General features: G+C 32.8%; 4 protein-coding genes across 4 annotated transcripts; 3 read left to right on the top strand and 1 right to left on the bottom strand.

Moving 5' to 3' along the window:
- The first annotated feature begins 807 nt into the window (after positions 1-807).
- On the top strand, positions 808-4,543 carry LOC108332330 (nuclear pore complex protein NUP35). The gene is made up of 4 exons (XM_017567541.2): positions 808-993; positions 1,725-2,330; positions 3,656-3,767; positions 3,972-4,543. Exons 2-4 carry the CDS (start codon positions 1,753-1,755, stop codon positions 4,275-4,277), a joined length of 996 nt encoding a protein of 331 aa, XP_017423030.1. The 5' UTR covers positions 808-993; positions 1,725-1,752; the 3' UTR covers positions 4,278-4,543.
- An 848-nt stretch (positions 4,544-5,391) lies between these two features.
- Positions 5,392-11,535, top strand: LOC108334179 (probable inactive ATP-dependent zinc metalloprotease FTSHI 2, chloroplastic). Its single transcript, XM_052870742.1, has 11 exons — positions 5,392-6,872; positions 7,164-7,336; positions 7,622-7,723; positions 7,816-7,980; positions 8,121-8,261; positions 8,895-9,053; positions 9,826-9,911; positions 10,142-10,220; positions 10,741-10,863; positions 10,969-11,025; positions 11,148-11,535. The coding sequence occupies exons 1-11, from the start codon at positions 5,498-5,500 to the stop codon at positions 11,361-11,363; spliced, it is 2,676 nt and encodes an 891-aa protein (XP_052726702.1). The 5' UTR covers positions 5,392-5,497; the 3' UTR covers positions 11,364-11,535.
- A 1,380-nt stretch (positions 11,536-12,915) lies between these two features.
- LOC108332968 (mavicyanin) lies at positions 12,916-13,624 on the top strand. Its single transcript, XM_017568266.2, has 2 exons — positions 12,916-13,121; positions 13,251-13,624. The coding sequence occupies exons 1-2, from the start codon at positions 12,932-12,934 to the stop codon at positions 13,622-13,624; spliced, it is 564 nt and encodes a 187-aa protein (XP_017423755.1). The 5' UTR covers positions 12,916-12,931.
- Positions 13,625-15,122: 1,498 nt separating this feature from the next.
- On the bottom strand, positions 15,123-17,723 carry LOC108332969 (ankyrin repeat-containing protein At5g02620). The gene is made up of 3 exons (XM_017568267.2): positions 17,270-17,723; positions 16,704-17,119; positions 15,123-16,145 (listed from the first exon to the last, which is right to left on the bottom strand). The coding sequence occupies exons 1-3, from the start codon at positions 17,721-17,723 to the stop codon at positions 15,153-15,155; spliced, it is 1,863 nt and encodes a 620-aa protein (XP_017423756.1). The 3' UTR covers positions 15,123-15,152.
- Positions 17,724-21,330: the final 3,607 nt, after the last annotated feature.

The raw sequence follows: 21,330 nt of genomic DNA, 5'->3' as shown, positions 1-21,330 counted from the left end.
ATCCAAATCCATAAACATGTTGCTAATGAGTGTTGCTATTATTTATATAATGTTATATAAAACATAAATTTGAGTTACATTTATACAAGAAGACAGGACAAATTATATTTGAAAAAAGAGAGTAATAAAATTACAACTCAAATTAACATTTTTTTTACTAATGCAATTCTATTATATTGTTACATAAATGGAAAAATTAAAAAGAATTATCCATTTAAATAAACTGTATTTAAAATTAAAGTTAAGAAAAAAAGAAGAAATCTTGTTTTCAAATCTTATTTTGAGTTAATTAAATTCTTTTTTGCACATTCAAAACATGTTTTTGTTTTTCTAGAAATCATGTCCAAGAACATAATTGTTATTTATTTAATGTTTTTCAAAAATAGTTCCTGTAAATGTGTTTTTTGATTTTATAATTTTTTAAATTTATTTTTACTGGGGTGCATAACTGTTTTAAATTGAAATTATGCTTACATGCATACCTTTACCATAATTTCATTATCTTTTTTAAACTTTTGTTGGTCTACTCATTATTATTATTTAATTGAAAATTGTTATTTTGAAAATTTAAAAATATTTTATATTTTAAATTTTAATTTAGCGTTTATATTTATTTTAACTTACGAGTTTTGTGTATAACTTTTATCATTAATTAAAATACTGATATTAAGTGAATGTATTTTAAAAAATAGAAATAGAATAAAAATATTAACGAAATTAAATATATAAATAATCAATATTTTAGGCATAACATTTTTTATATAGAAATATGTTAATACCTTCAAGACAAGAAAGGAGAATTAGGGTTTTGAATGAACAATTTAAAACCACTTACAGCATTATTTCAAAATACATAGAATTGCTCCTTCGCGAAGTGGTCTCTCATTGCAGAGCTTCCGCCCTTTGTTTGGGAGGGAAAATACCAAATCTTCAAAAGTTGAGTCTCAATCAACTCAAGATTTGATTGCATTCAAATTCATTTCCATACACCAGGTATTCTCTCTTTCTCTCTCTTCTGCTCACTCTATATCCATTGAATTTCAGCCCCCAATGTCAAGGGGGACTTCAGAACCCATTGTTTTATGCGAAGGGGATAAACTAATTGTTTGTTTTTGGTGTAGTTTCATGCGTTATTGTTATATTGATAAGTCGTCCTCCACTTTTTTTGGCCCAGACACTTTTAACATATTTTGTTGTAAATTTCTGTTATTTTCTAATTTCTTACTGGTTGTAGAGTACATTGATTGAGTGTCTGAAATGGAGATCTTAATTTGGGGATTGTCTGTTTGTTTAAGTCTTTCTTCGTGATTTTAAACTTGTTTTTTTTCTTATGAATTAGTAAAATCTGCTTACTGCTTAGTTATTTTATTGGATCCAGCTTCTAAAAAGTGAGTTCATGAGAAAATTAATAGCTAATATTATTTGCAGTGCATATGTACACGAATCATTGATGTTTGATAACTATTTTTCTTATCAATGATTGAGATTATTTACAAATTTTTTTCCTCGGTTTAGAGGAGTCAAATCCTATTATTTTGCTCTCTTTTTCCTTGGTTCAAGTTTCCAGGGTAAATGAAAAGAAAATTTGAATTAGTAGATAAATTTCTTAGGTTCTGACATGTGCCATTTCTCATTCCTCATACTGAGGAACCGAGACATAGTCTTACCTCAGTTCTTTAAGCCAATTTGATTTCAATGCATCTGTTCTGTCTGCTTGTTTGCAGGTACTGATTCCATTGTTAAAAATATAACATGAGTGCTACGGTGCAAAGAACTCCAAGGTCCGGGAGGCAGTCTTTATTTTTCCAGGATTTAGCTTCACCTGTTTCCACCCGTAGAGGAAAAGTTTCAAGTCCCGGTCAGGCAGCTGCAGTATCTGCACTGTGGCGTGAGAACTTTGGCAGTTCTGACCTTCCTCCTCCACCTGTTTTCACCTTGGAGGACAGATCAGACTTTTCTCCTGAATCAGGCATACTAGATTATCAAGTATCACCTGAGATTAAGTCAGACACGAGAACTCCTATCCAAACTTCCAATAGGGAATTTTCAACTCCTGGGAAAAACAAATCTGAGGCTAGCACATCTTATGCTTTGAGAGGGGTACAACAAAACCAGCAGACCTCACCGGGTATGAGTTGGTGGTCACCTGCAACTGCAAAGAGTGGTGGGGAACAAGATGAGAAGGGAAAAAGTTCACCAGTTGAGGGTGTGGTTCAGCCTGGTGCTTTGATAACTCTTCCTCCACCGCTGGAAGTGGCAAGGCCTGAGGTTCAGAGGAATTCGTTGCCAGCTGGGAATCTCAATGAGGAAGAATGGGTAACTGTATATGGGTATGTCTTAACTTTGCTTTAGCATTTATGTTTGTCTATTTTTGGGGAATACATGCATTCCACTACAAATCTATGATTGTCCTTTGAATTCTACCCAATTTACTTCTATCTTACTTAAAATTGTGTGAACAATATCCGCATAGATTTTTACTTCTGTACTCCTAAAAGATCAAGAAAACTTGCTCCAAACGCTGGAGTATAACCCTGCTCCTTAAGCACAGAAAGATCTTATTCCAATTGCCAAGACTGCTTTGCAATGCATTTGGTGAGAAAAAACTTACAACTATTTCTGATTAAGAATGACTAATCTTGCAAGATTGTGCAATATTAGTAGGGGAAAAACTGTGGTGTACTATGAAAGTTTGTAATATTTCATTACTGTTATTCTAACTTCCTACAAGGAATTTTAGTAGAGGTTTTTTATTCTCGTTGTTTTAAAATTGTTAGTATAAGATGAAAAATCCTGTGATTGCCAAGGGAGTTAGTAGAAAATGTTGCTGGCGTAATTTACCTCAAATTCTCAGTGAGGATTGAATTCCTTCTTCTATAAAATTTCATTTTTGGATATCTGGTGGAGAACTATTGGTAATTCTAGGAAGGCTGCAATTGGATTACCTTGTGTGCATGTGACAGTAATATAGGAGTAAATGGCCTTGAGGCACTAGACAACCACGTGGACAGTGTGGTAGTTAGCTGAAAGGAAAATTCGCTATGGGAATACCAATGTGGTGGAGGAGGACAGAGGAAGTAGTGAATTTTGTTCAAGATTATTTGAAAGAGAAAAAGGGGGAGAGAGGGAGGGTAGACAAAGAGGGCCATTGGGGAATATTAAAGGGATAAAATAGAAAAAGAGTTAAGAGTAGTTGTGGTGATTACATATAGAAGTACATGAACTGTGGTGTAATGTGGAGAGAGGTGTGGAATAACTCACAAGAATTTGACAGTGACCTTGTTGGTGAGGCATTGACCGTTTTCTATAATATATCTAGTGTTTTATTTACTTGAAATTTGTGGGGTGATGGGATACACATCATATATATTTCACTTGCTTGTATTCACTCTCAGACCTAAAACACATTCATACTCATTTCTTGCAATACTTGACCTTGATGCTTTTTTTATACATACCTTTTTATCCAGTTCTATGATTTTCCCTTCTCATGTATTTCGATGGTGAAAATAATACCTTGGCTTCACTGTCTGTCACACAAATCTCTGAAAAAGAAATCAAAGGACATTTTTAAAGTAAAATGAACCTTGCAGAGTTTAATTTTGTATTTATATATAGCAATATGCGTTTTTTTAACAATGCTCTTTTTCTGCAGGTTTTCACCAGGTGATACTAACATGGTTTTAAGAGAGTTTGAAAAATGTGGTGAAATTTTGAAACATGTTCCTGGTCCTAGAGATGCTAACTGGATGCACATTTTGTATCAGGTTGGCAATCTTTTCCTTGCGTGAATGTAATTATTTTTTTCGTTATAAATCAATAGTTATATTTTATTCCAAGACTATCCCTGTGCTTGTTGTTGTCATTTTTTTGATATATTAAGAAGTGATTCCATTTTTGAACCTTGCTATACTCTCTTTCAAAGTGATTTTCTATTGTTTGTCAACCAACTTGATTTATTGCTGATACAGAATCGATCCGATGCACATAAAGCTCTTAACAAGAATGGAATGCAAATTAATGGAGTACTAATTGTTGGTGTGAAACTGTTGGATCCCATGCAACGCCAAGCTTTAAATGAAAGGCTTAATAATCAAGGATTTATGCCCTTACCTCTACCCTCTGTTAGAAATTCAGAAGTGAGCACATTGAAAGCGCCTGCTCGATCTTACTATGCGCAGAATGGCAACTCCACTGCACGGCAGACCGGAGGAACCATTGCTTCCCCAACAAAATCTTTGGTGTCCAAAATCATGGACTTGATGTTTGGAGTCTAAATTAGCTGTTCAGCTGAATCAAATTAAGTATCGTTCTGTTTTGTTGTAAGCAATGATTTTACTTTCTTCGTACACCTTGAAGAAGTTCGGCATGTCTTGTTCATTGGATTGAGTTGGAATATATACTCTATGGATCTCAATTGTTAGAATTTGTGGCATTTGAGTGTATCAATTTTATCAATAACTACACTACACAGATCAGTGCTCCTGTGTTTTGAGAAACGAGAACACAATATATAACTAAATGTCGATGTAAGTCTGATGATTGTCCATGCACTTGAGATTTTTTGTTATAGCATAATGTTTGATTCATGGTTCGATCTGACGCAATGGGATAAAAGACTTTGGTTGTTTTTTTGTCCAGGAACCTATGCTATTGATGTTAATCTGATCTGGTAAAAGAACTTTTCTGCCCTTATATAAAATATGTGGTGATTCAAGTTTGGAAGTCTTTAATTGACTATTAATTTATTAATGGCTGAATAGAACACTTCTGTCAACATAATTTGGAAGTGTAGTTGTTATGTTCAATAACATTGGAGGTTGTTTCCCATGTCTCTACCTTTTTAGAAAGGTGTAAAGCTTCAGTTAAATGATTATTTCGTAGACGCAAGCATTAGGTAAAGATGTTTTGCAATTGGTTGTGGGCATGTCTTTTATTTATTTTATGATTTTTTCAACTCTACTTTTTGTATGTTTCTAAATTTAAGATCAAATAATTCTAAATCGTAAAAAATAAAATTATTAATGGAAAAATAATATAAAAAACTTATACTTTAAATATAAGTTATTCTTTAAGAATTTTAGTAAATGACTAATTTGATTAGAAATTATAAAATGATAAAATAAAAAATAAAAAATAGTATAAACAAATTAATTTAAAAATAAAATAAATGGATAAAAAAACAAGATAAACTTTATATACATGTTATAAATAAAAAAGAAATTATCATGTCACATTAGCTAACACATAAGCAAACCAGTATAACGACGATGCATTTAATTGACTTTCTTTCATATTCAAATTCAGAGGATTTTTTTTCCTAGCCATGTTGAAAATGCTTTATAATATAGTAGAGGATAAATTATTACTTTTTATTTTGAAAGAAATGTATATGCATGTTATTATTAGTTACAGGAAAAGGAGCTACTTATCCTGAAAGGAAGCAGGTTCATGGAGAGCAGCCATTATCTGAGAATGTAACACTCAACATTGTTCCATGGCTTCACATTGCTTCCTTCGTTATTCTTCATCCTCATTTCTCCTAGACCCCAAATTCAGAAGCCCTCCAAAATCCCCTTATTACCCTTCCGTCTTCTCGCGAATTCCGACCCCAAAATCCGACAATGACGACAACAAAGACGACAACCACAAAACCCCAAACCACAACCGCTTCGACTTCCTCAAACTCTCCGTAACCCTTACCGTCATCTCTGCCTCCCTCCCCCAACACGCCGCCGCCGCTGCCGCCGTTACCAAGGGCAAGAAACGCTCTTCCAAAAAGCAGTCCGCCAAAAAATCCGAAGCTCTCTCGCCGGAGGAGCTTAAAACATGGTCTCGAGGGCTTCCCGTGGTCTCCGATCGCCTTCCCTACAGCGAAATCGTCGAGCTCAAGAAGGATGGCAAGTTGAAGCACATAATCAAACCTATTTCTGCGAAATTGAGGCAGCGCAGCGAAGCGGTTCTGGTTGTTTTGGATGATTCGAGAGTGTTGAGGACAGTATTGCCTTCGGTTGAGAGTCACAGGGAGTTTTGGGACTCATGGGATGCGTTGAAGATTGATTCAGTGTGTGTGAACGCATACACACCGCCCATTAAGAGGCCGGAGTGGCCTTCTCCTCTGTTGTCAAACATTTACTTGCCCCCTTTTTTGCAGAAATTCCTTTTTGGCAGTCCTGAAGATATCGAAACAAAGCCCAAAAAGGAGTCGAAGAAGGCTGCGGAGTATAGAAAAATGAGGATGGACTTGAAGAGGGAGAAGGAAGAGGAGCTGAGGAGGTTGAGGCAAGAGAGGGAGACCGCGGAGAGGAATATTAAGGCTCAGAAGAAGGAGGAGGAGAGGAGAAGGAGGAGGGAGATGAAAAAGAGGAGGTACCGGGAATCGATGCGCCAGGCGAGTGATCGGAACGAGAGAATGGCCTATTTTTGGTCCGATTTGGCTAACAACAGCAATGTGGCTAATGCACTTGGGGTGCTGTTCTTCTACATTTTTTACCGGACTGTGGTGCTTAGTTATAGGAAGCATAAGAAAGACTATGAGGACAGGCTCAAGATCGAGCAGGCTGAGGCCGAGGAGAGGAAGAAGATGAGGGAGTTGGAGAGGGAGATGGAGGGGATTGAGGGTGATGATGAGGAGATTGAGCAGGGGAAAGGGGAGGAGAATAATTATTTGAAAGTGGCAAAGCAGTTTATGAGATCAGGAGCGCGTGTGAGGCGAGCACAGAACAGAAGGCTTCCTCAGTATCTAGAGAGAGGCGTGGATGTCAAATTTAGTGATGTTGCAGGTTTGGGTAAAATTCGGCTTGAACTTGAGGAGATTGTCAAGTTCTTTACTCATGGAGAGATGTACCGAAGGAGGGGAGTGAAAATACCAGGTCTCTTTTTGCTCAACTGTGATAAACTTTTAACAGGGTAATTTGAACGAACAAACTTAGCACTCGGGAAAACAAAAAATTCATGGAATTTTATAGGACATTTTTCAGGGACTAGCTCTGGCATTTTTCCAAAATCTTGCGCTTGGATACATATTTGATTATCGGTTATTTTCAAGTAGTATTTATATCATTTATCCAATGTAAAAACAAGTAAAGGAAGAAATATTTGATTTCACTGCGCTTTACACTTGAGTTGTTGAAAGTTGAAATTTTAATTGGTCACTTCATCAGGTGGCATACTTCTCTGTGGACCCCCTGGAGTGGGAAAGACATTGCTGGCCAAGGCAGTGGCTGGTGAGGCAGGGGTTAATTTCTTCTCTATTTCTGCTTCACAGTTCGTGGAAATATATGTTGGTGTTGGGGCTTCTCGTGTCCGTGCACTTTACCAGGAAGCCAGAGAAAATGTAAGTGATATTTTTTTTTTATCTTTTCCGCTGTGTTCTATCAAATTTTCTTACTTTTTTAAAGTCAAATTATAAGTTGGATTTTGCAACTGGCTTCCATCAATAGATTTATTTGTCCATTAGCATGTAAACTTGACATTTCCCCTTGTTACTCATTATATTTGTTTCGAGCTGACTGGAGACCTTTCTTTTTTATTATACAGCATTTTTTTGTCTTCTCTTGAAATCTACCTTTTTTTTCCCAGCTTCGGTCATCAGACTCCATTTCTGTATATTATTTTTCAGGCCCCATCTGTTGTCTTCATTGATGAGCTGGATGCCGTTGGAAGGGAGCGTGGCTTGATTAAAGGTTCCGGTGGACAGGAACGTGATGCTACTCTTAATCAGGTTAAGCTGGCAATGCTAAACTTCTCAACTGCATTTCTTAAGTAAAATTGTGTTTATATTGGTTGATGTTTCTTATTGACTGAATGCTCCAGCTCCTGGTGTGCTTAGATGGGTTTGAAGGAAGGGGAGAGGTGATCACCATTGCATCGACAAACCGACCAGACATTCTGGATCCTGCACTTGTGAGGCCGGGCAGGTTTGATAGGAAAATATATATCCCCAAGCCTGGTTTAATTGGACGCATAGAAATTCTACAGGTAGCAGTTCCTCTATATATTTCACTTGCATGTAGCATTCAGGATTTGGTTATTTATTTTATTGCATTAATAGTTGTTGATTTGTGATTAATGGTCCATTAAGTAGTTTGCCTATTAAATTTTCCACCCTGGTGTAATAGGTCCATGCTCGTAAAAAGCCAATGGCTGAAGATGTGGATTACATGGCTGTTGCTAGTATGACTGATGGAATGGTTGGTGCAGAGTTAGCCAACATAATTGAGGTTGCTGCCATCAATATGATGCGTGACTCGAGAACTGAGGTAATGGCTTCAATATACAATATTGCCAGATAGTTACTGTTCAGAAATTTCCTTATAGGAAATTGGTAAAGTCGATGATGAAATTGTGTATGGCATCTCGCGCTCAATATCCTTAACACTTTTCAAAATCAAGCATGCAAATGAAAGTGTTTCTCTGTCTGTAAGGGCAAGCTTCATTGAATAGTACATTCATTTACTTTGTAACTCTTAAATGTGTCTCCAGTCTCTACAATAATAAGTTTCTTAATATGGCACAATAAAACTTTCATACATCTATAACTATTAATAAAAGGGATTGTTTTTTGTAACTTTTTGGTATACACGTTTCACTAGCCATTTTACCCTTATCGATATAAACTACCTTATTAATCATTTTACACTTTACATTTTGTAACTATTTTTTTATAATTATTTTTTGAGAATAATTTTTTTATAAATTTAATAATATTTTTTATTTTAATCATAATTAGAAGAATTAATTTTTATTTATTGTCATAAGGTAAAAGGGGACACATTTCATACATGTACATAAAGGGGATAGAGGCTCGAAAGAGGAAGTAATAAGAAAAGGATTTACTAGTTGCTGTATCGTTGTAGTTCACAGTGCTTCGTTTCTTTCTTTCACTATTGCAGATTACTACTGATGACTTATTGCAAGCTGCACAAATGGAGGAAAGAGGAATGCTAGATAGAAAGGAAAGAAGCACCGAGACATGGAAACAAGTAGCTATAAACGAAGCTGCAATGGCTGTCGTGGCTGTGAACTTTCCTGATCTTAAAAATATAGAGTTTGTAAGGGCTTAACACTATCCATTTTTATTTTTTGGTTGGCCATATTTTGTCATGTTTGAAACGATGAATTCTGTTAGAATTAAATTATTTTGTCAACGCCTTAAAACTATTTTACTTTCTTGAATAGTTATATCATTATATCAAGTATTTTCATATGCAAAGTCATTTGCATGCAATCTTTCCTGCTGGTATACATGCCAAATATTAGTAAAAGGCCAATTTTATTAGAAAAAAAAACTGAGCTTTTTTGAAAGAAACTAAGTTGATCGAAAAAGGATCCAGGCAAGATTCTGTTTGTCCTACATCTTAAAAATATTTTTTTTCCATTCCTTTTACTATGAATATTATTAAAGTGTGTCATGCTGTTTGTGTTTGAGTCATAATTTTGTACTTATGGATAATATTTGAAGTTGAGAATACAACAGTACAAATGCAATGGTAAAAGGAACATTTAGCCAAAACATAAGCTAACTGTTATATTGAATGGAAAATGGCTGCATCTTAGGACAATAGCTTGCAAAGTAGAAGCTTGTCCTTTGTTTCTGGTTATCTGTATGCTTCCACAATGCTCCAGAGTAGACATTATAGTTTAGCAATTCGGGAAGTTGACCTTCAGAGTTTGGTATTTTGTTCTATATCTTTTTGAAATTTACTTTTTGTTGGGTTTATTTTCGTAACAAAAGTTTTCGTTACTCTGTTGTATGAATATCTGTTATCTGAATGTTGCTGACAAGAAATGTGACATTTTAGATTTTTGTTTGCATTGGTGTAGGTCACAATTGCTCCTAGAGCTGGTAGGGAATTGGGCTATGTTCGGGTGAAGATGGATTCAGTCAAATTTAATAATGGAATGCTCACGTATGGGTTATTTGATTAAACCTGTCCTCCATATATTTAGCTATTGGAGAATGCTTTCCAACTGAAATGCTTCTGTTTATAACTAGTAGAAAAAGATCCATGATGTTTTCGAAGGCTGCCTGCATTATGCATTTTAAATTATTACTGCTCGATCAAATTGCATTTACAATCTGTGTTTAGTGCTTCCCATATTATTTTCCTCTTAATTTTTAACTGCTACTATCGTGCAGTCGGCAATCCCTCCTTGATCATATTACTGTTCAACTAGCTCCACGTGCAGCTGATGAACTTTGGTTTGGGAGCGGTCAGGTAATAGAATAGTTTTACATGCTTTCCACAGACTTCCTTACTCTATTTTTGCATTTATAAAGCTAAAGGTAAACACACTAGCAGGACAAACAAATAATGCAATAAAAAAATTGTTTCCAACATCGTTCATGTTTTAAGGTGTTGGTTAACCAACTAGCCTTAATGAATGGCATACGAATATGTTTTTTCTAGGGACTTCGGATTTGTCTGAGTGGGATGACAAACACGTATCCATAAAATCTGAGAGGGATCAGAGGAAAATTAATTAAAGTACATGGACTTCAGATTTCTATATGGGTCGGAGAAAATCGAGAAATTACTTTTTTCCGAGTTCTTCATTGATGCTATTCGTTATGATTTATTGCTTTATATTTTTACCTTTGTAAACTACAGGTTTTATATCAGTACACATGTTATGTGTCAAATGTTTATTTTGTTGGTCCTTTTTATTTGCTGATATCATATTATAGGTACGTTTTAGAGCTGCAAGAAATATTTAACTTAATTTTCAATCTTTCAGTTGAGTACGATATGGGCTGAAACTGCAGACAATGCTAGGTCTGCAGCAAGGACGTTTGTTCTTGGTGGGCTTTCCGAGAAGTATCATGGAATGTCCAACTTCTGGGTGTCTGACCGAATTAATGTATGGATTATGTCTTGAGTTTTATTTTCCACGATGTTTCTTATTTGCTTCTTTGGCAATGATAGTATTTGGCCAACTTACAATTTCAATATGTTTCATTGTCAGGATATTGATTCGGAAGCAATGCGAATTCTGGACTCTTGTTATGAACGAGCAAAAGAGGTATGTTGTAATGGAAGGGGGAGAAGGATTATTATAGAACGATATGCTTCTGTTTATTTAGTAATAGTCTCAACCTCATTTTGCATTAGTCTTGACTGTGAAAACTTTATTTTGTATTTCAGATCCTTGAGAAAAATAGAAGGCTGATGGATGCTATAGTGAATGAACTGGTTGAGAAGAAAAGCTTAACCAAACAAGAGTTCTTCCGTCTAGTAGATTTGCACGGCTCCCTTGAACCAATGCCTCCCAGCATACTTGACATACGAATTGCCAAGTGTAGAGAATTCCAAAAATTGATGGATAGTGGAAAGGAAGCAAGTTTGAGTAGCCACGCATAAGAAATTGCAGATTTTGGGGAATATTTCTACTGTATGAACATTTACTATACCTTCTTTTTGTATTATATTACATTCTTTACCACAAGTCCTTACAGAGTATGGACATAATTTTGTTGGATCTTTAGAGAGTTAGCCTTTGCCAGAACGTAATTCTATTTTCTTTTTTGGTTTACTTAATTTTGTTATATTGGTGGTTCTTTTTATTGAGTTTTCTGTGTTAGGTTAGTTATTGAAAATAGTTTTCTCTTTGTTTTTACTGTTACATATGTTTTAGCCGTGATTGTTTTTGTTATATATAACTTCAATAGTAGAATATATAATTGTAACTAAAATGTTATAATTTAAAAACATAATTGAAATAAAATAAAGAGAATGATTTCTATGGTCTTGATTATATGAAAATAGAAAAAAAATGGTTCTCAATTGTGATAGTGTATTTCCAATTTAAGCAATTTTTTTTTAATAGAAAGAAAGTATTTCTTTGGTGGAAAAGAAAAGTTAGTATATTTATAATTTAATAAGAAATATGATATAATAAAAAGAAAGTGATAATAAAAAGTAGTAACTTTAGAGTATATGATATAAAATCTTAAAAAAAAGTCACGTTATGTAAAAGTATCTTTGTGTATGATCACTCATGCTACTTGCCCCAATAAAAAACACTGCTTGCTTTTATCGGTTTAAGCAAAATATTACACTTTTTTAACTTTGCAAATGTATTTAATATACAACATATTAAAATAACATGAAAGCCCATTTGCAAAATGAGAGATTTAAAGATCACGTTACCTACTTTCTCCACCTCGTTAGTTGCATGAGTGTGTAATGTGTAACCGTTCGTTAGTAAATAATTCTCATTATCATATTTTATATTTGAATTTAATTTATTAAAAGAAATATCAATTTCTTACACATTCAAGTCTTAAAATTATATTTCAAATTAAATAATCTAAGCACTTATCAATAAAGTGTGGGTAGTACTTAATGGCGGTTACACGATCATCTTGTTCGTGCCGTTAAATTTAGGATGAGGTCGAGAAAATAGGTAACATGATCACTAAATCTCTCATTTTTAAATTAAATAAATTGACGTTTTTACCTGCTCATTTTTCTGTGAAAAAACATGTAATTAAGCGTTCAATACACTTGAAAAAAATCTCAAATGTTCATATAAACATGCTTAGATAGGTGTAATGTAACAGTGCAAGAGGAACAATTAATAAAGGAATTCTACTATTTTCTCACACAAATCATTTTTATTTATTTCAATTATATTTTTGAATTATAATATTTTAGTTTCAATCATATATTTTACTATTGAAATTATATATTACAAAACGGCGGTTACTCTAATTAAGAGATTTAGTGATCAGTTACATACTTTCGTTCTCCACAAATTCAGCTGCATGAACACTGCCACACGTTATCACTAAAACTGCCCACTAACTAAACCTTTTCTCACTCAATATTTCATCTTCTCTATATATACTCCTCTCTTCCATTTCTATTCGTTTACCACCATCCATTGCTTCTATACATCGTTGGCAGAAAAACAGCAAAAAACAACCATGGCATCCCTTTCGATCGTCCTATGTTCTTGTCTCATCATTTTCATGGCTGCCACGAACACTTCTGTTCAAGCTTCCATTCATTTCCAAGTTGGTGGCAGCCTTGGTTGGCACGAACCTGACCCCAACAATACTGAATTTTATAGCCAATGGGCTCAAAGGAACAGGTTTCAAGTCGGTGATGCTCTTGGTAAGCTTCTTGAATCAGTTCACTTTCATTATTACTATATGCATAGCGTGATTTTTATTTGGTCAGTTTTTTACAAACTCCATTCCTATAGATGGAAACAAATATATATTAATGGTATTCTTTATGCAGTTTTTGAGTACCAGAATGACTCAGTTCTCAGGGTGGAGAAATTGGATTACATGAATTGTGATGCAAGTAACCCCATCATAGCTTTTGACAATGGTAAGAGCACTTTTATTCTTGACAGGCCTGGGGACTTCTACTTCATCAGTGGAACCGGTGAACACTGCAAGAATGGGCAAAGATTAGTGGTGGATGTGATTCATGAACATCATTTTACATCTCCGCCACCCATTTCTCTTCCACCACAAGGCTTTCCACCAATGGCTTCTCCACCTGATCAAAGCTTTGAGGATTCAACATCTGCCTCAGTGATGATTACTGCAACTTCTGTGTCTGTTTTGGTGATCACGTTTGTTATTGTGGTGCTGTTAGCACCTTGAATGTGTTGTTAAGGTTACAATGACCTAGTAGTTCTTGTGTTTTTGTTTGTTTCTAGAATGTTTAGGTTAGTTATTATAGTTACAACTCTTTTCTTTTCTTTTTTTTTAGTTACTTTAAGATCATTGTTGGTTTTAGTATTTATGGACATGTGTCTGCAAGAGTCTGATTTTTTTCTTAATAAATGAGTTTGATTACCAGAAAAGAAGTAAAAACCAGAGACAAACACTTGTATCAATTTTTTATTTTATTATCTGATATCTTGATTTTCCACTCTACAATTCATCGATAAGTGCGTAATTCATGATTTGGAATCTGTGAAAAGAAAATCATTCAGTATATGGTTTTGATGACAAATTTTCAGGCCTTGGATAATTTGTTTCACTTTATAAATATATATATATATATATATATATATATATATATATGTTAGTTTCATCCATGAATTAATAAAAAAATTAATTTTGTGATGTATTTATAAATTTACAGGTGCAAGATGACATCATATAGTTTGAATAGTAAGATTTATAAAGAATTCTATCTATTATTCAGCAATGCTGTGTAACTTTAACAAAAAAACAGATTTTTATTACTAGAACACTGGGGTTCAACTTCGTGTAAATTATTCAAAGTGTTGACCACTAATTCAATTTTAATGGCTATATTGGATTGAAGACATTTTGAAATGAATGAAAAGAAAATTTTACTTTAATTGATTTATTTATTAGATAATATAAAAACATAGATCTTCAATTTACAGAAAGAAAACCATGGCCATTGTATAGTAAGAAAAGGCTAAGTTTATTTAAGAAAAAAATGAAATCTAAGCGAATTGCTTTTGTTGAATCACTTTCTTACGATAGAATGAGAAAATTTGCATGAGACAAGATCAGGTGAAAAATATAACTCATTTGTATTAAAAGGTTTAACATCCATACAGATATTTTAACGATAATCTGAATAAATCAAAGCATTGAGGTAGGTGTTTTGTTAGTTTCTTATTTTTATAATAAAAGTATTTAACAATCATATCATGTTTAATTCAGATGTTTGAATTTTCATTTAAGTGGTTGAAAACTCTCCACTTCACACCTTAAATTCAGACGCTATTTCCTTTGTCTAAATTTATCTGTATTCAAAGAATAACACCTTAAATTCAAATACTATTTTTTTTGTCTAAATTTATTTGTACTCAAACAATAATAATAGAATAACATACTTTTACGATACACATAATATAAAGATAAATTAGTTATAAAAAGTAAATTTTGTATTTTTTTAAAAAAATTAAAAAGTAAAAAAGAATAATATCAAATAAATAAATAAAAATTTATGTGTGTGATTGTCATTTTTCATAAAAAATTTCCAATACTCTTACCCTCATTTCAGTTTTAGACTTTTTCTTTTGTTATTTTAGTTTGTAACGTAGTTTTAGAAGAATATTCATCGATATAAATCAATAGAATTATTGTACAAAGGGTAGAATACAAATTTTTTCACACAACATTCTGATTTTGGGAGCCAGATTAATCAGTATGAATGGTAACCCTTTGAATAAGAGCTCTCAATATCTGAATTTTGACTTTCCTTTTCGTTGTCTGCAGCTACATCCACTCCTTCTTCCTTCCTAGTCTTTTTCCACTTTGATTTTCTGAGCCAGTGCTCAACCAGCATCACATTGAGACCAATGAAGACTGTGCCCAGAGAGCCACCACCAAGAGCAAGTAGCACAACAGATAGCCATTTCATCTCTGGATTGTGTGGCAAGATCACCCATATGGCTGCAACATAGCCAGTAGCCATAAATGCCACAGCCACCCACATTACCTTGTGAGTGATTGTCAACAGTCTTCTGTGTGCCTTTCTTCTAAATGGAATGATACTAACAAGCACAATTACTATACTTAGAGACGTGAATAGAGCTATGTTGTTGCTTATTACAAACACCTTGAAGGCTGTTGTTTCTCCCACCGTTGACTCACCTTTCACTTTTCCTTCTTGGTGCACACCACCAGGGGGGCTAATACCAGCAGCAAAAGTTACAGTAGCAATCAAAACAGCAACTATTATAATGGTATTCCTCGCATTTAGTACTGCCTCTCTGTGCATCTCATAGTGCTTCTTCCTGTCGCTCTGACTATAGCAAAAGTGACTTGGATTTTCCACTTTTTTTTTGGTCTGACACTTCTTCTGTTTCCCTGAATTTGTTGGGGAGAAGTAATATGGTTTATAGTTTCCATTCTCAATTGTCTCAATCAATTCATTTTGATTCGGCAATTCCACTGGATTACGTGTAAACCTCCATGACATAGAAAGACTAGATGCTACTGGAGACACAGAATTAGATGCTACTGGAGACACGGATTGGATGCTTCTTCTACCACCAGCTCTGATAAAAGTGGCTTCCAATTGCCTATTTTCTGCTCTGTCCTTAGACTGAACTAGGATGTCAAGTGCTGTGACCCCTTCGGAGTTCCGAGCATTAATATCCATCTTTGTCTTGTTGATCAAGAACTCTGCCATCTGCAATTATCATAAAAGAAACTATTAGTACAACTAGTGAAAAATGAGGTTGATGGATTTTGAGATGTCAGCAAAGTATACAGTGTTATCTAATAATTGGAACTATATGGATTAAAGTCCAAGCAAGTTTTCATCGCAGAGTCAACAATTAAATGATATTAAAAAAAGGGACAGAAGTAAAGTAAAGGCATTCTGTTGGGTGAAATTCACTGTGTAGATACAAACACCATCTCACACTATTTTTTCTACTCAAAACCTTAAAACAATGAGTCTTTTATCTTTATATAGTATTTTAGAGCCGGTCAACAAGATAAACTATTGGCTCTGATATTAGTGTTAGGTTTATCGAGAAGAAGGTTCACCTCATATAAACTCAACTATATAAAAGATTGATACCACTCTCTATTCAAAACATTAAATTAATGGGTTAACGTGTCTTTTTAGTGCTCTACTTTTTTTTATTTCTATCCAACTGTCGCACTTGGACTCCCAACACATAATACATGACATAGTTGATATAAATATCATGAATAGATCTGTAAAATGTTACTTGCTAACCTTGTAGCGTTTGCCTATGACTGCAAGGTGTAAGACAGTGTTGCCATAACGATCTTGACAGTGCAATAGATTGATACCATTGGAGGCATGTACCAAGAATTCCAATGCATCGTGCCATCCGTATCTCACAGCTAAATGGAACACTGTCTCTTCCTCTCCAGTGATCAGGTTTAGTGAGGCAGGAGTGCTTGAAGCAAAATCTTTAAGGATGGAGACTTTCCCGTTCATCACTGCCAGGTGCAACGGTGTATAGCCATTGTCGTTGGTTAGTAAACCAAGATTTGGATCACGTTTTAGTAGGATCCATGCAATCTCTCTGTGTCCCCTCTCACAAGCATGATGCAATGGTGAGTTTCCATTATCATCTCTCACTTGAGTAAGTTTTGACCATTTATTCAACAATTCTCTAACAACATCTGCCCAGAAAATTTAAAATCCTTAGATTAGTTATATCATAAAGTTGGTGTCAATACTTACGTGGGTCCGGGGTTCAAGTTTTCAACAAAATTGATAAAAATTTAAAAAATCACTCAAAATCAATGGAGAAAAGGTATTTTTATGTCTACCTGTGTGCCCTCTTGATGCAGCAATATGAATACAAGATTGATCAAACCCTGCTGCCACTGGCCCCACCATCTCAGATAGATTGAGCAGGAGTTTCACCATGTCAAGATGGCCATGGCTGCAAGCTAGTAAACAAGCGTTTTTCCCATCCAGATTAAGCTTACAAACAGCTGAGGAATTGGCATCCAACAGCAACTTTAAGATGACAACGTTATCTTGTCTGCAAGCCTCGTGAACTGGTGTCTCCAGGTTTTTGTCCTCAGCAGAAACCATGTCAGGACATAATCTCACAATATCAGATACTATTTCGGTGCAGCCGTACCTGGAAGCAAGGTGTAATGGAGTGCTCAAGGAATCAGCTGTTCTCTGCTGGAGAATATCTTCATTCTCTTTAACCAGGCTTGAAAATGTGGTTATGTCGTTGGTCCTAACTGCAAGATAGAACTTTGGATCCATATTCTTGAGCTTGAAAACAGCTTATTTAGATAAAGGTTCTTATACAAGAACATGAAGAAAAAGCTTGGAAAATTATGGTAGAAAAGGTGAACATTGACTTATGAGGATTTAAGCGTGTGTTTTAGATTGTCGGAACTCACGGTTCAACATTCTCAAGGAAAAATCTTGTGTCAGAACCACCTCAAAGTAGAGGTTGTTTACAAATATTTTCCAAGAAGCTTCTGTACGTGCTGAAAGTCAATTGTTTATTCGGTACAGTAGATTCTAGTAACAACAGTGATACCTGCAAAACGAAAAATTACGTCCAGACATTTTTAAATAATAATATTTTGATTATAATTATATCATTCTTTTAATTAAAAATCATAATATATATTATTATATTATTAAAAGTAGTGTCATATGACTTTTTTTTAATCCGTGTCAAACTAACTTTTTCCTTCTAGAAATGGTTTAGATTATCATCGTTTTTTTTTTTTACGATTAACAAAATAAAACATCCCTGTTTTTAAGAAAATAAATTTATGTTGCTAATACATGGAGTAAAAACATGTTAGTTCCGCCGGAGCTTCTTCTTAGAAATTTATGTTGGAAACAATTGAAGCTTCGTCTTAGAAGTTTTTTTTGAAAATAATTTAAATGTTAAGGTAAGTTTTATATTGAATAAAAATTAATTAATATGTAAGAAAAAAATATAATTTCTTTTTTTATTAAAACTAGTGTCAAATCCTTAAATAAATTATACTTATGTATATATAAAGTTGACTTAGACATTGTGATATAAAATATAAGAAAGAGAAAGAAAAATTGAGATGCATGCTTGATTGTTCTTGTCTTTACTTGTAGACTAAAGTCGTGGATGCCCCACACGTGAATGCCCCACACGTGAATGCCCCACACGTGTGCAATGAATGGTAACTAAAACGCAAGCACACTCCATTTTTGTGCGGCCGTTTTAAAAAAGAAACGCGGAAGACGTATTCAATATGATAGTCATTCGGCATTCGCACAACTTTTTTTTTTCTTAACCTGGTTATATATTTTCTCAAGAATAAACTAATTTTGATTATTATTCAATTCATAAACTAAGATTACACCTTTTCCTCTTATTTTAGTATGCACGTTTCACTTTATTAAAAGAATAATATGTTTTAATGTAAAATAAGTTTTTCTGATTTTTCTTTTCGTCTCGGGTAATGGTTCTTGGTGTGATTGATAACTAGTTTTGAGCGTCTATTGATGTCTATTTGGCCTAAGAAAATTATATAAAATTATTAAAAAAAACGATGGTAAAATTGTTGAAAACTATTTTAAAATTATTTTTATATATCATTGAAAAATATAAAATATTATTTAGAGACATTTTCATAATTATTCATCATTTATAAAGAGATTATTTATGTTGAAAAAAAATTAAATATCTGTGTTTGATATTAATATTTTTCTGGCGTACCGTTTTTAGAAATATATGTTCACAACATATTTTATAACCAATTTTAAATAGTGTTTGAATTTGCTGGGATTTTGAAAATACAAGAAATATAAAAAAATGTTATATAAAAGAAATTATCATCTTATTTCATTTATTTACTCTTTATGTAAAAGAAATGCAGTAGAATGTCAAATACTTATAATATATCCATCTTAATTTCTTAAATATAATAAATAAATTTATTTATTTATTTTAATTTAAAAGATATTTATAAAAGCTGAAAGATTTTTTAAAATTAATTTTAATAAAAAAATATATTAAGCAAATATTCTCAACTTTTTTCTTTGTTTTTATATTGATTTCCTCTCTTTTCTTTTCTTTTCTTTTGTTTGTTATTATTGTTTTTTTTTCTTTTTTTCATGAGATTATTTTCACATTCTTCAATAGGTGTCTTCTTTTATTAATTTAAACTTTTTATTTACTACAGATCTCATGGTAATAGTGTTAAATCTTTGATGAGTATTATCAAAAGAGGTCATCCAGTCCAACTCGACCCTGCTCAATACGGATTGACCACTTAGTGAGTCAATGTAATCCGGCTCATTTATTAGCAAGTTGAAACAATTTGAACTCCCAGCTCGGCTCACCACGGATTAATGGGTTAAACAAATTAGCTCACTGACTCACTTAATTACAAGTTTTTTTTAAAATTAAAAAATATATAATTTTTTTGTAATTCAAATTTATCACTTTAAAATGATGTTAAACTCGAAAGACAATTCTAAATAAAAAAAATTAATATACAACTCAAATGTAATCCAAAAGCAAACCCAAAAAAGTGAATAAACAAGTTTATAATATTGATAATTTTTGTGTCATTTATTTATTTATAAAATTAGAGTCTTAAATGGATAAATTTATAATATTTTGATGTCTTGAAACAACTTTTTCTTTATTTCCAATTACAATACAATAAAGAAAATGTTAACTAATAATATTGAAACTAAATAATTAATAATTAAATTAAACTAGGTGGATTGGTGAGCCAGATTGAAAATTGGTCCATATAAAAAAATTTCATGTTTTCAAACCCAACCCGACCCGAACTCATGGTGGAACGGGTTGATTCGAGGGTTTTAACCCATTTTGACAGCATTAATATATGTCTTATTTTATTAATTTAATCTTTTTATTTACTACAAATTTCATGGTAATAGCGTTAGATTTTTTTATGAATATTAGAATGTTATTCTTCTTTTTTTTTTTCACTTGAATTTCAAAATTTTCAAGAAATATTAATCTTTTTTTTTATCTTGATTATTCCTTTATAATTTTTTCATTTATAGTAAACTCCTATTCCATCAAATATAAAGCAAAACTCTTTTTTTTCATATGAACTTTGAGATTTTTTAGTTTGTTAGTATATATTATCATACAAAATTGGTGTTTCAAAATACACTTTATAACCTTTTTCTACAAGTTAAACAACTCTCATCAAATTTTAATTAATTTAAGGAACACATAAAATATAAAAAATTAATGACACTTCAAAAATATTTGATTTGTTATAGTTTTTTATTTTGAAAACAATTTTGCCAATATAAATTAAAGTACTTTCAATCACACAATCTTCTTTCATCTTTATCTCTCAAATCTTATCATAGATACACAATACCAATAAATATGAAGACAACCTAACTAACATAACCCAAAATCTTAAAACAATAAATTTATTGTTCTTCTAGTATTCAACTTTTTACTTAACGTGAAACTTAGACTCACATTTGAATGAACCAACATTAAGGTCATAATTCTCGTGAGAATCATTCGTGAAACATTTGCAAAGAAAAAATAATTTCACATTTGTCTTCTTTGTCTTTATTTTTTTCTTTTGTATTTTAATTTGGACTGTGATAAAATTTCCAAGCAACAGATCAAGAATGTTACTTCTCATACCGTCTAAGAGTAAAATAATGACTTTGTAAGAAATTTGCTTTTCCATATTATTTGTCCAAAGAAGAATCAAGACTATTTGAAAATATAAGAAATGTTATTTTCAGAAGTTTGTCATCTAATTTTATTCATGTATTTTATATATAAAATAAAATATCAGAATATTAAATATTACAATATCTCAATATTAATATCTTAAATTTAAGTAATAAATAAATATAA

Source organism: Vigna angularis, chromosome 11, assembly GCF_016808095.1.
Source record: "Vigna angularis cultivar LongXiaoDou No.4 chromosome 11, ASM1680809v1, whole genome shotgun sequence".
In the NCBI taxonomy this organism is placed as follows: Eukaryota; Viridiplantae; Streptophyta; class Magnoliopsida; order Fabales; family Fabaceae; genus Vigna; species Vigna angularis.
The sequence above is the reverse complement of the archived record's forward strand: the minus strand, read 5'-3'. Positions and strand labels throughout refer to the sequence as shown.

What these genes read in the sequence shown, in the direction of transcription:
- LOC108334179 (XM_052870742.1), top strand. Translation starts at nt 5,498, where the DNA reads ATGGCTTCACATTGCTTCCTTCGTTATTCTTCATCCTCATTTCTCCTA. An exon ending in GTGATGCTACTCTTAATCAG is followed by an intron (nt 7,724 to 7,815) that starts GTTAAGCTGGCA and finishes TGAATGCTCCAG; the next exon opens with CTCCTGGTGTGCTTAGATGG. An exon ending in GACGCATAGAAATTCTACAG is followed by an intron (nt 7,981 to 8,120) that starts GTAGCAGTTCCT and finishes CTGGTGTAATAG; the next exon opens with GTCCATGCTCGTAAAAAGCC.
- LOC108332968 (XM_017568266.2), top strand. Translation starts at nt 12,932, where the DNA reads ATGGCATCCCTTTCGATCGTCCTATGTTCTTGTCTCATCATTTTCATG. An exon ending in TCAAGTCGGTGATGCTCTTG is followed by an intron (nt 13,122 to 13,250) that starts GTAAGCTTCTTG and finishes TTCTTTATGCAG; the next exon opens with TTTTTGAGTACCAGAATGAC.
- LOC108332969 (XM_017568267.2), bottom strand. Translation starts at nt 17,723, where the DNA reads ATGGATCCAAAGTTCTATCTTGCAGTTAGGACCAACGACATAACCACA. An exon ending in TGCATCAAGAGGGCACACAG is followed by an intron (nt 17,120 to 17,269) that starts GTAGACATAAAA and finishes TTTTCTGGGCAG; the next exon opens with ATGTTGTTAGAGAATTGTTG. An exon ending in TCATAGGCAAACGCTACAAG is followed by an intron (nt 16,146 to 16,703) that starts GTTAGCAAGTAA and finishes TGATAATTGCAG; the next exon opens with ATGGCAGAGTTCTTGATCAA.
- LOC108332330 (XM_017567541.2), top strand. Translation starts at nt 1,753, where the DNA reads ATGAGTGCTACGGTGCAAAGAACTCCAAGGTCCGGGAGGCAGTCTTTA. An exon ending in GAATGGGTAACTGTATATGG is followed by an intron (nt 2,331 to 3,655) that starts GTATGTCTTAAC and finishes CTTTTTCTGCAG; the next exon opens with GTTTTCACCAGGTGATACTA. An exon ending in GGATGCACATTTTGTATCAG is followed by an intron (nt 3,768 to 3,971) that starts GTTGGCAATCTT and finishes TTGCTGATACAG; the next exon opens with AATCGATCCGATGCACATAA.